The following is a 13,700-nucleotide window of genomic DNA, read 5'->3' on the forward strand; positions in this document are numbered from 1 at the left end:
TCTCTGTGAGAGCTGGCTGGAGYTCCTGAAGGTGGAAAAGCCATCTGGAAAAGACTGAAGCTGTAGCAATACACTGAAAGGTTTGCTCAGTGATTTGAGGACAAGTAAAATAGTCCTCAGGGACTCAGCCTTAGTCCTTAAGGCTCCCACAGAGCCTTAAGGATTGTACCTCCAGCCAAATTTATTCCCTCTAAAATGGCTCTCCCAAGAACAAATTCCAGAACACTCAGAAACTACTTCAGAATCAGCACAGCAAGGAACTAAACCCTTTCCTATTCCCATGGTCTTTGAATGGAAAGCAAGCTGCGGTGACACCTGGACACATACTAACCCTTCTCTGAACCATGTGCCACAAGGAGTAAACGCAGGTGCTCAGGGAGGCTGGAAGCCATGGACTCCTTATCCTTGAGAAGTCACTGGAACATGACTGGAGTATCACTTGGAAGTCAGTACAAATGTTGCTCTGTTTGAAAGCATCCTACATCACATTAAACTGCTGCAGGGACACAGAGTAGCTAAAGGTTTCCTTTATTTTCTGATTATCAAAAATTTTACCTTCCAGATAATCTGATACTGGATTTCCAGATGTCTTATCAAAGACATTCTTCTTCTAGAGTATTGTAAATTACCACACTCATATCCTGTTGACAGCAAAACCAGGAGGAGGTCCTTTTGGATAGCTGTATTTCTCCAGGGCAATTTCCAAGACTAAAACAATTTTTCTTGCCAAGGATGTAGGCACCATGAAACTCACAATGTCCTTTCCCTAGAAAAGCCTACCAATAAGAAGGTCAGGATAAATAAGAGAAGGAACTGAACGTTCCCTCTCAGGGAGTACAACCATTGTGATGTATTTCTGCACTTTGTGGCYTACATGGACACTCCAGCAGCCACAGGAAGAGCCTACTGCTGCAAGAAAGAGAACGGCTCCTTTCTATTCAGGCCATTTTCAGAGAAAGGATCTCACCACAGTGAGCCAGATTTGGTACTGTAAAGGCCAGGTTGTATGAGTATTGTCCTTCAACCATCCCCAAAACATCAGGTAACCATGAATGAACCAGCTACTTAGGGGCAGATGTGGCCAGGAGAATATAACATATATATCCCAAGGCAGGACTTCACTTCAAATGACTTTAAACACCAAAGACAGTGAGATGACGTCTCCTCCTTGCACCACCTGGCCTTGCATCTCATCAAAGATATGTCACTCAGACACTCTTGAGCTTAAGCAAAGGAGGTCTCACCAAGACTGCTGCAAAACAGACGTCAAGCTTTTTATGAAGCTACTGTTGCTCTCCCCTGTCCCTTATGGCCACATTCCCTGTCATGAGCCCCTGACCCACAAACATCACTTTCCTGGGTGCAAGGGACATTGAAAAAGGGTCTACTGTCAAATGTAAGAGACATTCCTACAGACCAAATCAGGCCACAGTGATCTCGTGGTGTCTCTGACTGCAGCCCAGGTGCCCTGCATGCAAACCAGCAGCAGGAGTTACTACAGAGAACAGCAGGTTCCTACTCACCTTGTACCAGTGTGACTACACAGCTTCTATAGGGCAAGTCTATTCCCATTAAATAGGCTGCCAGAAGGACTCCCATAGTCTGCCATTCACTTTTAAAACTTTGAATTAAAAATTGGAATATATTTCTGCTCCTAGTTATTTCCTCAAACACACAAATTTCACTTCTATGAAACCCATCTCTTTATCCTTAAACAAGATTTAAAATAATTTCATTATATTTCAGGAGTTAAAAGGAAAGCAAGTGTGTGCAGAGYAGTAAGAGTTATTCACAGAAAGTGTGCTTCCATTCAAAAGAGACAATAAACTGATTTTATGTAAATAACCAGAAGAATCTACTTCATACCTGGAGAAAATAGGAACACAAATATTTTACTCCTTTCATAAATAACGTATTTTATTGCATATGGCTATTAAGGAGAGCATCCATGATCAATACAGACTAAATACAATACACTACTCTAGTTCCATTTATTCTGGTCTCCAGCAGCATCACATTTATCCTTATATACAGCGTGTACATTGGAAGACACAGCAAGATAAGTTAAGTCTCTTGTCATATCACAATAGCAAGAAATATATTTAACATCTTGATATCCAGAAACAATACGTACCCAAAAAGAAAACACTGCTTAATAACTGTTAAGGTTATATAGCAAAAAATATTTTAAATTTAAGGTAAGTCAGGCAAAATGTACAAAGACCCAATATACATTGTGAAATTTTAGCAAACATAACATTTATACATTTTGGTTCCATTCTGTAAACTAAATTAAGAATGTAAGTATTGCATATGCCTTTGTGAAATATACATGATAGAGAATAATTGATTATTTTGTCAAGTTTTTTTTTTTTTTTTAAGTTGCTGTATGCAGTTTAGCCATTTGTTTTAGTGGCATGATTTCTTAATTGATATGGAGGAATACTTCAAAATAGAGACGTTCAGAACATTGAATTCAGCAGGTACCACACTCAGTGCTGGCAGGGGGTGGGGGGATCAGACAGGAAATGTCAAAGGTATGTGGGTTTTTTTAATTCCAGACATGAACAAGCAGCATTTTAGAATGTCTTAGAACCATTTATAGAATTAGTATTAGAAAAAACCTCAATGAGATCAGGTATTTAAAATTACTTTTGACCTAATATTGTATTAGCCTATGCATTGCTGTGATTTAAGACCCCAAAAATTACACTGAAAAATAAAGTGTGCCATGGAGTAGGGAAAGAATTAGTTTACATTCATCTTTGTCTTGTAATACAATCCTCAGTTCTAAAAATTCAGCATGTAAGCAGGAAGACTGCATTGCCATTTGTTATATTTGTAAGACATTGACTCTTGTCTTCCTCAGAAAAAAAATCCCAAAACAAGATAACGTATTGTTAATAGTGAAGTAYAGGTTCCACCAAGCACAATGATTTAAAAAAAAATAAAAAAAGAGAAAAGTCTCACATAACTCATAACTTAGCAATACTTACATGTCTATCAGAGCAGGCACTGGGGAGGTACCCTTAAAATGTACACAAACACTTCAATCAAAGGAGAAGCAAGGTGGCATGTCATTCTGCTAGTCTGGTGCAACAGTTKTATGTGACTTTTGTGACAGTAGCTGCCACACCACTCAGATTTTCAGGCCACTGGAAATGTGATGCACAGTGAGCCTTGAAAAGAACTCARGATAAGTGACTTCAATGGTTCTTCTTCCCTGTAATAGTGCCTGCAGCTACAATGGTGCTTTCCTGGTAAAAGGCAAATATCAGGACTTTATAGATGGCAAGATAATACTGTGTTAACATTAGCTCTTGAATCTGCCCSATACCCATTATCATCCCTGCATTCCTAGCATGCCTATGTGGATTTTTGGTTACAAGAAATGCAGCTAAGATCAGTTAGCTGACAAAAGTGAGCTTGTAAATAGAAGAAAAGGCTTTTGCAATCTGAAGTACCTACATAAACACCTACATAGAGAGGATTAAACAAGTGTGTCAAAGGTACAGCGATACCCCTAATACAGTTTGATGTTTTTAACTTATGTTRCTTCAGTTACACATTTTATACTTTTTAACTACTCCGAATCCTCTGTCCCAGTCTGATTCACAGAGTTTTATCCCATTTTAGACTTTTCAGTGCCCTACTTCGGCTTTGTCTGAGAAGTAAACCCTGCGGCTAGTGATTCGAAACCCAGCAGCAGCAGCAGCTGTACAAGTTGCAAGTTCAGTAAGGCTGGCGACCATTCTTGAGAGACTCAGCACAGAGATAAAGGAGTTCCTGTCGTACACCAACACTGCAAATCCGGCTTTACTTTGAACTGAGGTAGTACTGTCGTAGGCTTGAAATTATGCCAGTAAATACCAGATCTTGCTGCTTCAGCAGGTGTTACAGAATCCCCTAATATGCCAGAGAATAAATACAGTTTGTCTTTGAAGGAAAAAAAAATGAAGGCATTGGCCATTAGTTAAAGAGGCCGGCAGAAAAGTTCCTACGATTTAAAGAGCATCTCCAACTTSTGTCGAAGCAGCAGCAAAATGATAACACAGATGCCATGGACACGAMATGAGTTAGGCAGGTTGCTTTCCCTTCCTCCCAGATTTGTTGTACAGTTTAGCCCACAACAGTTAAGAAACCGTTAGGACCAACAATAACAATAAAAAGTAAACGTTAAGCAGCTTCAGTTACCAAAAACAAAAACAAAACYCCAAAAACAAATAAACAAAAAGGTATATGCCGAGCAGCTTCTTTGAATGTTGTACTCTGTTGTTTGAGGTCATGATGAGAAAACTAACTCCTTCACTCTGAAAAGAAAAATGAAACAAAGTCAATAAAAGCTGCAAAATATTTTTCGTATATATGATATTGACAACACAAAAAGTACCATAGATGATTCAGAATGTGTTTGCGTGCGGGGAAAAAAAAAACCAGATGTGCAATAATTGCTTTCATATTTGTATACATCATAAGGTATTGCAAAGGCAATAATATAATTATTATATTATTGCAAAGGCAATAATATAATAAATAACCACTCCCTTTTTCAGAACCTTTAAGCTTAGGCTCTTCAGGTCAGCAAACTACAGGATACAGAATATGTTTGAAAACCTGACACAAAATCCCCCCAACTCCAGTTGTGAYCATCACAGTTTTTGGCACCAGTGGAAAGGAAAAGGGATTGGAGAAAACAGGYACAAGCTTAACTCTTTTGTTTTTTTGTCAGCTGGATGTTACRAAAAGCTTTCCCTTTCCAGACATTTAAAACAAGTTTAAGACTATCTTGTCTCTAGGGAAGGAGTCTACTGAAAATATAAGCAAAGTATAGAAAGAACCTTCCTTTTAGTTATTCGATTTACTAAACAACTATTATTCCAGAAGTAAAAAAATGAGWAGGTATGCTAAAGGAAAGAATCTTCTCCCAATTACTGACTACAAAGCTCCTTTAAACGGCCAAGGTGAATTATGCAGTAAAAYAGAAACTGATTACAAGACCCATTCTATTTTAAAGAATGCAGCTGACTCCTTTAGTGTTTCTTCACGTGAAGAATTAATGGGTATTATGTGCCTACCCCACAAAGGGACATTATTATATTGATTAACTCACAACATTAAGATAGTTTGATAACATGGCCATTAAAAATCAAAATGTAATACATATAGCAATTTTCTTTGTTGTATGCTGTTCAAAAGCTCWCAAGTTAAAATATAATTTTAGTTAAATGATGTATTACACAAGTTTTTCTAAAAACTGAAGTTATTTGGAACATTTTGGGAACAAACATTGTTACTTAGAAAAGTCTGCAGTGTTGACTGTATTGATACAAGAARTCAGAATTCCTATATATTTTAATTCCTTTGGGATCATGAATCAAAATAAATTAGATACAAAACATGGATGTCCAAGTTAGCCCAGCGCTCATCTGTACAAGTTTCAACCCATGTAAGCCTCTGATAAAGCAACAGAAAGCCTTTTCCCTCAATTAACACAAAAACAAAGGCTCATGTATCTTGGCATATATGTAAGGTTTGCTAAATTGCTTTGAATCTCTGAGAGCTAAGGTTTATTTAAGGAATTTGTCCTGCATGCTGTTCTTACAGGACAGCAGGTGCTGTCCAGTCAGAATTAAACTGGAGTAGGGGAAGTGGCTGATGCTCCAAAGCACTTCCAAACTTGGTTTGCATGGTTTTGTAGAGGGATGATAGGACTGTGGGCACAAACCTAGGAGCCTGTGATGCAATAAACACATCATCCAATGAGTCTACAATGATGACCTATAACTAAGAATAACACCCCAAACATAGTCTTTGATAATAAAGCTATTTCCTCTGACTTCCGTAAGCTTTGAACCATGCWTTTAGTAAGCTTTGAATCAAGAAAGGAAAAATAACTACTGCTATCACTTGACCCATGTTAACAGTGTGTCAGCTTCAGAGGAAGGTTACTCAGAAGACTAAAAAATTTGCAAAAGTAAAACCAAAAGTTTTTACTTTTGCAAATGCCAAAGTAAAAACAAAAACTAACCAAACAAAAAAAAATCAATACATTAATTTTTACCTCAGTGAAAATTTTAATTAATTTTACCTCAGTATCTTTTGTTTATTTCAAACCTCAGGTCAACATTCCACTCACACAGCAAGTCACACCAGTATACACCGTCTTAGCCAGGAACTCAAAATTCCTACATGACATGAACATATTCTTTCATTCCCCACTAATCAAAAAGTCCAGCACTGTGTCAATACTGAGGTTTCCTCTTGGTTTTAGACTTTATTAAGAAAAGCATCCATCGCCGAATTTCCGAATGTACTTAAGTCATCTGATTTTCCCAGTGCTTCTCAGGGAATAAATCAGAGAACAAGCACACACAAACTACTACAAAACTACCAAATACTCACAGACGTGCTAAATATACTGTGACGAGAATACAATGGTTAGTCAATTAAAGAGGACCTACTCTGCTTATTAATTTTCAAAGTCAGTAAGCAGCAAATACAATTTATTTTTTAATTCCTAAAAATAATTCTCATCTGCRAACAAACACGCAGGCAGAAACAGTTATTCATGTGGCTTGTGGCAAAACACRCTGCTGGTTATTCATAATCAGCAAATTTATTCCACAGGCAGTGTGACTGCCAGAGCACATCAGGCATTGGACACAGAACCCCCAGCTCTGCTGCAGGCTTCTGCCCTGACTCCAGGCAAATCCTTTAGTGCCTTTGTTTCTCTTCCCCATGCTGTCTGCCAAATCGATTAAGGCTGTGATTCTGCTCACTAACTTTTCCTGGAAGAGCAATCCTATTGATACAACTCAACCTGGAGGTTAACAACACGTACGGCTGCAGGCATCAGGCCAGGCCATTAGACAGCACAACTCAAGGAACTGAATCCCACTCACAGGAGGTTCTTTGGTACACCAGACACCTGAGAAGAGTCATACAACCCTGGCCAAGGCAGCTGGCCACCCAGAAAGGCCCGTGTACCCCCATGGGCAGGTCACAGTGCCCTCCCTGCCCTCCAGCTGTCCAGTGACAGGCACCATGCTCCCCGCAGGAGATGGGGCAGAGGAACCCAGCCAGGCTGGAACCCTGAGCCCGGACAGCACCATCCCATGGCCAGGGCAGGCTGTGCCTGCAGGAAAGGGAGCAGAGAGTGGGCTGAGGGTGGGCAGGGACAGCCCAGGGCCTGATGGTGACAAACTCCTGCTGCACTGGGGGCACTGACAGACACGGGACAGGCTGCTCTGACCCACAAGGGCTCCCTCACTGGAGGCATGACAGGATGCACATACAGCCTCTAAGGTCACAGCCGTGCCAAGCATCCAAATGCAGATGCAGCCTGACTGCTACCCAGGATACAAGTGGGAAGTGCACGGGGCAACCAAACCCTGAGTTGGCTCCAACTCTCATTAAATAATGCAATGAATACTGTACTTAACATTACAGGCAACCCTGCTCAAGATAACAGAACAACTCATGTGCTGAGCTAWGGCTCTCCACAAGTAATTCCAGGAAACAGGACTTCCACTCAGCAGGACTACTCTTATGGAATAACGCTRAGCAGAGACAATGTCAGAGGAACAGGTTTCAATCAGAGCTTAACCATTCACTTTAGCAACACTTTGAAGGAAAACATGAAGTAGTATGCTCTAAAAGTTTACAAAGCTCATCAATAATATCCATCCAAAGTAAAATGTTTCCACGTTTGATGAGAAAAACAAGTTAAATCATGAAATAAAAAGGCCACATTMGTTTTATTTTTTAAACAAGTCATGGTTAGATGATGAGATCATAATTGAACAGATCATAAYTGCAGACATGCTTACCAAAGTAACTAGGCTCTTTTGATATTATTCCACTAAGAAATAGAATTTAATCTTAATATTGTTCAGATACGTCTCTGTTGTTTTCTGAATTTTAAAAAAGTGAGCATTTGGTCAACATAGATTGTTCACGACAAATAATAAAAATGTCACTAAATTTCTTTAAAGTAGTAAAGTGGGGATTTTGCATCCCCAGTAATCTATATTAAAATGAGCTTCACAGTMCTTTTAACAATTCTTGTGTCAAATGGTTAGAAATAATATCACCTTGAACTGCATTAATAATATAAACATGGGGAAAGATATTATCTTTCAARGTGGGAAACAAAACACTGGATTGTATCTGGAAAAAGCTGCATGTAAGCGCCTGAAAAATAAAAACCTTTTGGTTTTTTATGCCAAAGTATATCCACAAGAGGTTACATGTTCATCTGATGTCATTGACAAATCCCCCAGAATTTATAATGATTATCAACTTTTTACCAAAGATACCAAAAACCAAAATAATCTCTATTTGATGACATCTATTTACATGACTAATACTTATTTTACCTCTAGTCTTTACCTCTAAAATAGTCTTATTTTACCTCTATTTGATGACATCTATTTACATGACTGATACTTATTTTAAGCAGTGGAGTCCGTAGTAGAAGTGCAGATGAGAATGTAGGCTATGCTTAATTGACTTCAGAATTTGATATAACTTGTGTTTCATATGATTTTGTCATGGTTCTTATAGATATTGTAGTACTAACTAAACATTAAAATGTAATTACGTGGAAAATAAAGGATTAAACTTACAAATGTCATTACAATGAATTTATAGTGCTGGTCCAGGAATACATTTTCCATATCAATTATAATAAATATAGGCACTTCTAATGTAAAATTAAGAAACTAGACATGCTCATTTTTCCCAGGATTAATTTAATACACCTGCTATTATATCTCTTCGTTTCAGAGCTATAGCCAGTGTGTACTATTAAACAASTCTGTATAGATGTGATTTAATCCCATGATTAGGGATAAAATAAATTAGAGAGAAACCCCTCAACCCAGTACTATCTGAAATATGTTCAATTATCCTCTCCCTSACAAGCTGGGCATACAACCATTCAAAAGCATTACAGGAAATGAAAGAAAATCAAGCAGCTTTCTCTGTACAAACAAAATGCTAGAAAATAAAAACATTTAGTCCTTTTGGCCTTCCAYTGGGAGTTTGTAAGAAGGACAGAAACACATATGCAGAAGCAGATGTGGAAGATACATAGAAAATTTGCCATTGGAGAGATTCATCTGCGGCAGCCWGCCAAAGAGCCACTCCGCAGTACACACACTGCATTTAACCATCGTGGAACAAGGAGTCCTGTTCTTGGTTGATGACCATTATCAAACATGTGAAATTGCCTCCCACCCTACAGCCATCACATTATTTTCATATTAGCTCAGATTCAAGACCCAGCACCACAAACGTGGCCTCAGTGAGGCTGTTGGCTTGATTTTTACAGCTCTGCTCACTACACCAAGGAGAGAGCACAGCTTTTCCCTGGTGCAGCCTGCCAGCAATGTGCAAACTCCAGCCATACCACTTTGCACACAAAGTGAGGCTGGAAGGTTCTAAAGACACAGAATTTTTGCAAAACAACGTGCTCATCTTCCAAGTGATGAAAGGCAAAGGTGGAAGGGATTGGTAACCAGCACACTGAACTACCYGCCAGCCCCATCTTTGGAGACACAGCAGCTGCATTAGCATGCCTGCCCCAAAAGCACGTATTAGACAATACTYAGCTAAATTCTACCAAATTCTGTGTGTACCTCTGCATTTCTGACCCACTCACCCTATAAGGAGCCTGCCATTCCAACTCCTTAGAGYCACAGAGAATAAAGCGACTTCTAAGCAACAATTCTTCTGTCCTATTTCATACCGGGCTCTGCTGAATAAGAGCTCTGAAAGAACTCAAACTCTGTGAGGTATACAACTTGGTATTCATTCTAGGAGCAGAGATCATGTCCTTTGACACACCTCTACAATTGCTGGGAAGTTTGCTCAGCTGGGATGTCAAAGGCATATTTGYGCCTCTTCTAATTTGTATCAGTAGTTATTAACAAGGTCAACAAGTTTTGACAAGGAAGAAGAGTTCTTGTGAAGCAGAGCTTGATATTCTCACACAACTGCCAACTGAAATGCCATCAAAATTAGTTGCCCTATTTCCAGCAGGTAACAGTGAGGTGAGAAAAGTACAATCAGACTTCTGGTTCAGAGCCACAAGTGAGAGCTTGACTGCCATTCTAGGTATCAATGGACAATAACAAAGTTCAAGAGCTGCTCCTGAGCCACTAGGCTGAAAACACATTAGAGTGCTCTCAAACAGCTTAAAAGCATGCTTTTTCCCTCTCTCACTTGGGATAAAAAGCAATCTTTTCCACTGGTTAGATTGAAGAAATATTCACATTAAAAATTTAAATATTCATAGAAACAGGGATAAGGACTCATGTAAGTTGTGGGAAGTCATGTTCACTCTCCCTTTCCATTACAGTGGATATCTAATTATTCCCTCAAAATAGCTGCAGTAAGAAAGAACAAGAGCACTCTACCAAAGAATATATGGTCACGACATGCCATAAGGTGGTGAGGGGGAAAAGACGATTGAGATCTTTTTCAGCCAGAAAGGTACTGGACAGARGTCAGCCCTGGGTACGTGCTCTTGCCTCTTAAGTATTGTGGGGAGGGGAACAGAAACTTTACTAATCCCTGCCTCCACTGCGGCCAAATGGGCTGAGGCACCCAAGTATCAAAAAAGGCTTCAGATTCACAAGAGCATTCTAGAGGAAGACATTTATCTTCCAGACAGCAGCCTGTTTTAAAACACCAGGCTCTCCTCAACTTCTGGAATCAACCACCCTTCTGTTTCACAAACTGACCTTCAGACAGCTCACTGAGGAGAATGAAACAGCCCTGGCATGCCCTACATCCACTTAGGCATCTCACCTGCCATCTAAACACACTGCATGGTCACACACTGAGTGTTAGCTAGCTGCTACAGCTTTTGGATGTTCAGGTTAGGAGACATGACAAGAGAAATGCATCTTCTCACAGAACAGACATACAGGGAGAGAAGGGAGAGWAAAAGAAAGCAGGAAAGGGATAAGAGTAACAACCTGGCAGGCATAGGAGGGCAACCTTTCCCCTACAGCTTTCTCTTGCTGTCACATCCTTGCTTAAAACTTTTGAGCATCCRGATGTAGGATAAAGATTTTAAAGTATGGTTTTCCAATTTTATCAATGCTTTTCTAGAAATCTTTTGTCGCCTCACCTATGTCAAAGTGAATCTGTCAGTAACAGAGAAGCAAAACAAAGATGAAGCTAGGCAAGAAGTTTCACCATGTTGCATGATGAAAATACACCACTCCCAATCTCCCTGAAACCATTTAGTGAAGTGAGCCATACAGCACCAAAAGTGCTGCACTGAAGCAGGTTAAACTCCTCACTAATCCAGTTTCCTCTCTCTGGCAGTGGGTCAAAAGCAGACATGTGCAAAATACAAGACAAATGGAGATACTGCCTGAATTTCTCATCTACTTCCTAATCATTTACCRATAAGGACAAGCCAGCTTGTTAAGGACCATGAGCCAAGCTCTCCTTAACTTCCTTCGTGCTGTAGACCAGAAATCCACAGCAGCCTTTGGTACAGTGGGATACWTTATGAAAACTAGATTCACAAATTTAGCAAGGTGCCCTATCCCTGCTGATTTCAACACCTTCACCTTCTTGAGCCTTAATATTTATCAACCATAGAGAAGCCCACTGTCTCCTCAAAATCAGCCACTCTAACACAATCCCCCAGCAGACATTTCCCACTATTCCTTCAATAAAGTCAAACAACCCAGCAATCAAACCAAAATGTTGTCTCAAAGAATGATATTAGTAAATTTATTATTTACAAATTTTACTGCATTCTCCCTTGCATCAAAGACGTTGCTGAAAAATGCTAGAAAAATAAAAGAATATTTTTATGTTGCATTTTGAAAACAAACAGGAATCTGTAACTTCTTAACAGCAATCTGTAACTTCTTACTCTAATCTAGAGATGCATTAGCATTTCTTTCTGAAGCTGATATGGATTTTATTKGATACAGAAGTTAGTATTATATTAAGACATGAAAGGAAAAGATGTATTTTTGTCACATGGGCATGCTAAATATCATCTACATATCACTCCTAGAGGCAAACTGATACTTGGTCAGAAAGCAGAGGCAAAAAGCTTAGTAAACTGCTTGGAAAAATAATTTAGGTGGTTAAAATTTATCTTCTGAAAACACCAGTTTCAAAACTGGAAGCTGGTCATAAAATAATTTGTGATAGCAGAAAGCATATAATTATCTGCTCTTTCTTACTCATATTTTACTTTCTTTCTCAAGCAAGAAACACAGATTATACTGGAAGAATGTGATTGTTGCCAGCTGCACTGGACACACCTTGAATCCTTCCCATTTAATAGTTTACTGCAAAARAAGTGAAGCAAGCCCAGAATGATTTGCTCTGCAACACCAAGCAGATACTAAAGCTTCACTTTTTTAAGAAAGGTAAAAGTGAATGCAAAGCACCAAGTTTCACCCATCCTCAAGAATATCTGAGTCATACAATCAACCACCATTTAGAAAACAGAACTTATTTCATTGTTTTTTCAGCCATCAGACTGAAGTACAAAATTTTACCTTCCTCAAGAAAAACAAATAAGCAAACAAACAAAAAAACCCAGCCTATTAAAATATTAAAAATACTATGCTATCAGAGCACAGTGTGCTTTCACAACATTTTTCTCAACACTTCAAAGGAAATTTCTTTTAGAAGACCAAAAACTTAGTGTCAGTTACATGCAACAATACTAACTCTAGAGCAACAGAGCTGTACTCTACTGTTTGACCAGTTTGTTSTTCCTCTCCCAAGTGCTCTTACAAAGGTATTTTTGTTTTGTTTATGGCTCCCCATATTTGTTGCCAGGAAATATATTTATAAGCAACCAGTTACACTTAATTTTCTAAAAAAAGGCTCCCCAGTATCTGATACGGCATTGTTTAAAAATACATTTTACTTTCAGCAGTAYGTCTGACCACACAACTATATAACAGGCACTGTCCTCTTTTTGAAAGTGTATTATGTTGCCAGAACTGTTTCTACAAAACTGATTAAAACCCATCTTTGTCACTTAGAATGGGATACTTCAGAGTTTGGCTCCAGTCCCACGATCCTTAGCAAAGAATTCCCCTAAATTTCAGGGATGCTTTCCAGTACATCAGGACCTTCATGCATTTCTCCTACTGCCAGCACCCCAGCTCTTTAAAGCTGCTTAGGTAATCTCAAATAGGTGTGATGAACACCCCAGGATATCATACTAAGGAACTATGATTTCCTGTAGGATACCACACAGTAGCTGAGGCTTTATAAAGCTATGATGCTGTTCTAGAAGGATGCTCTGTGAAGAACAGAAAGATTGCAGGCAATGCCATGAAGAAATGCTTTGCAAAACACCAGCACGTTCCCCGAGGCATCTGCACCTTTAAGGCCCAAGTTTGCTTGCAAGTGCCAAGGCCCTGATACTGTTGCGTATTTCACATATTGTGATTGACCAGGAAATATAATGGAAAGTGTTCAGCCAACAGTGCAACAGCTGCACAGCTAGAGAGAACACAAATCCCTTTTAATTTCACATTTACTGAACAAGTACAATACATCATCAACTAACKAAAGTACAGTCCAGATCAGGCAGGAACACTTAGCTGTGCCAGCTGATCCACATACAAATATCAGYCTTATTTCAAGTCCTTCTGCTTGAAACAGACTCTCACAGCTAGATCTCCCAAGCTGCAGATCTC

At 39.1% G+C, this 13,700-nt stretch overlaps 1 protein-coding gene across 1 annotated transcript in view; it reads right to left on the minus strand.

Annotated features, from left to right (window-relative positions):
- Nucleotides 1–1,720: 1,720 nt before the first annotated feature.
- IRS2 (insulin receptor substrate 2) overlaps nucleotides 1,721–13,700 on the minus strand; it is a 28,276-nt gene continuing 16,296 nt past the window's right edge. Inside the window, exon 2 of the mRNA XM_057390049.1 lies at nucleotides 1,721–4,310. Coding sequence (XP_057246032.1) covers nucleotides 4,306–4,310 — 5 coding nt within the window. The 3' untranslated portion in view covers nucleotides 1,721–4,305. The remainder of the gene's footprint in view (nucleotides 4,311–13,700) is intronic.

Source organism: Malurus melanocephalus, unplaced genomic scaffold (genome assembly GCF_030028575.1).
Source record: "Malurus melanocephalus ecotype Western Australia unplaced genomic scaffold, MMel_1.1 scaffold_1, whole genome shotgun sequence".
Lineage (NCBI taxonomy): Eukaryota > Metazoa > Chordata > Aves > Passeriformes > Maluridae > Malurus > Malurus melanocephalus.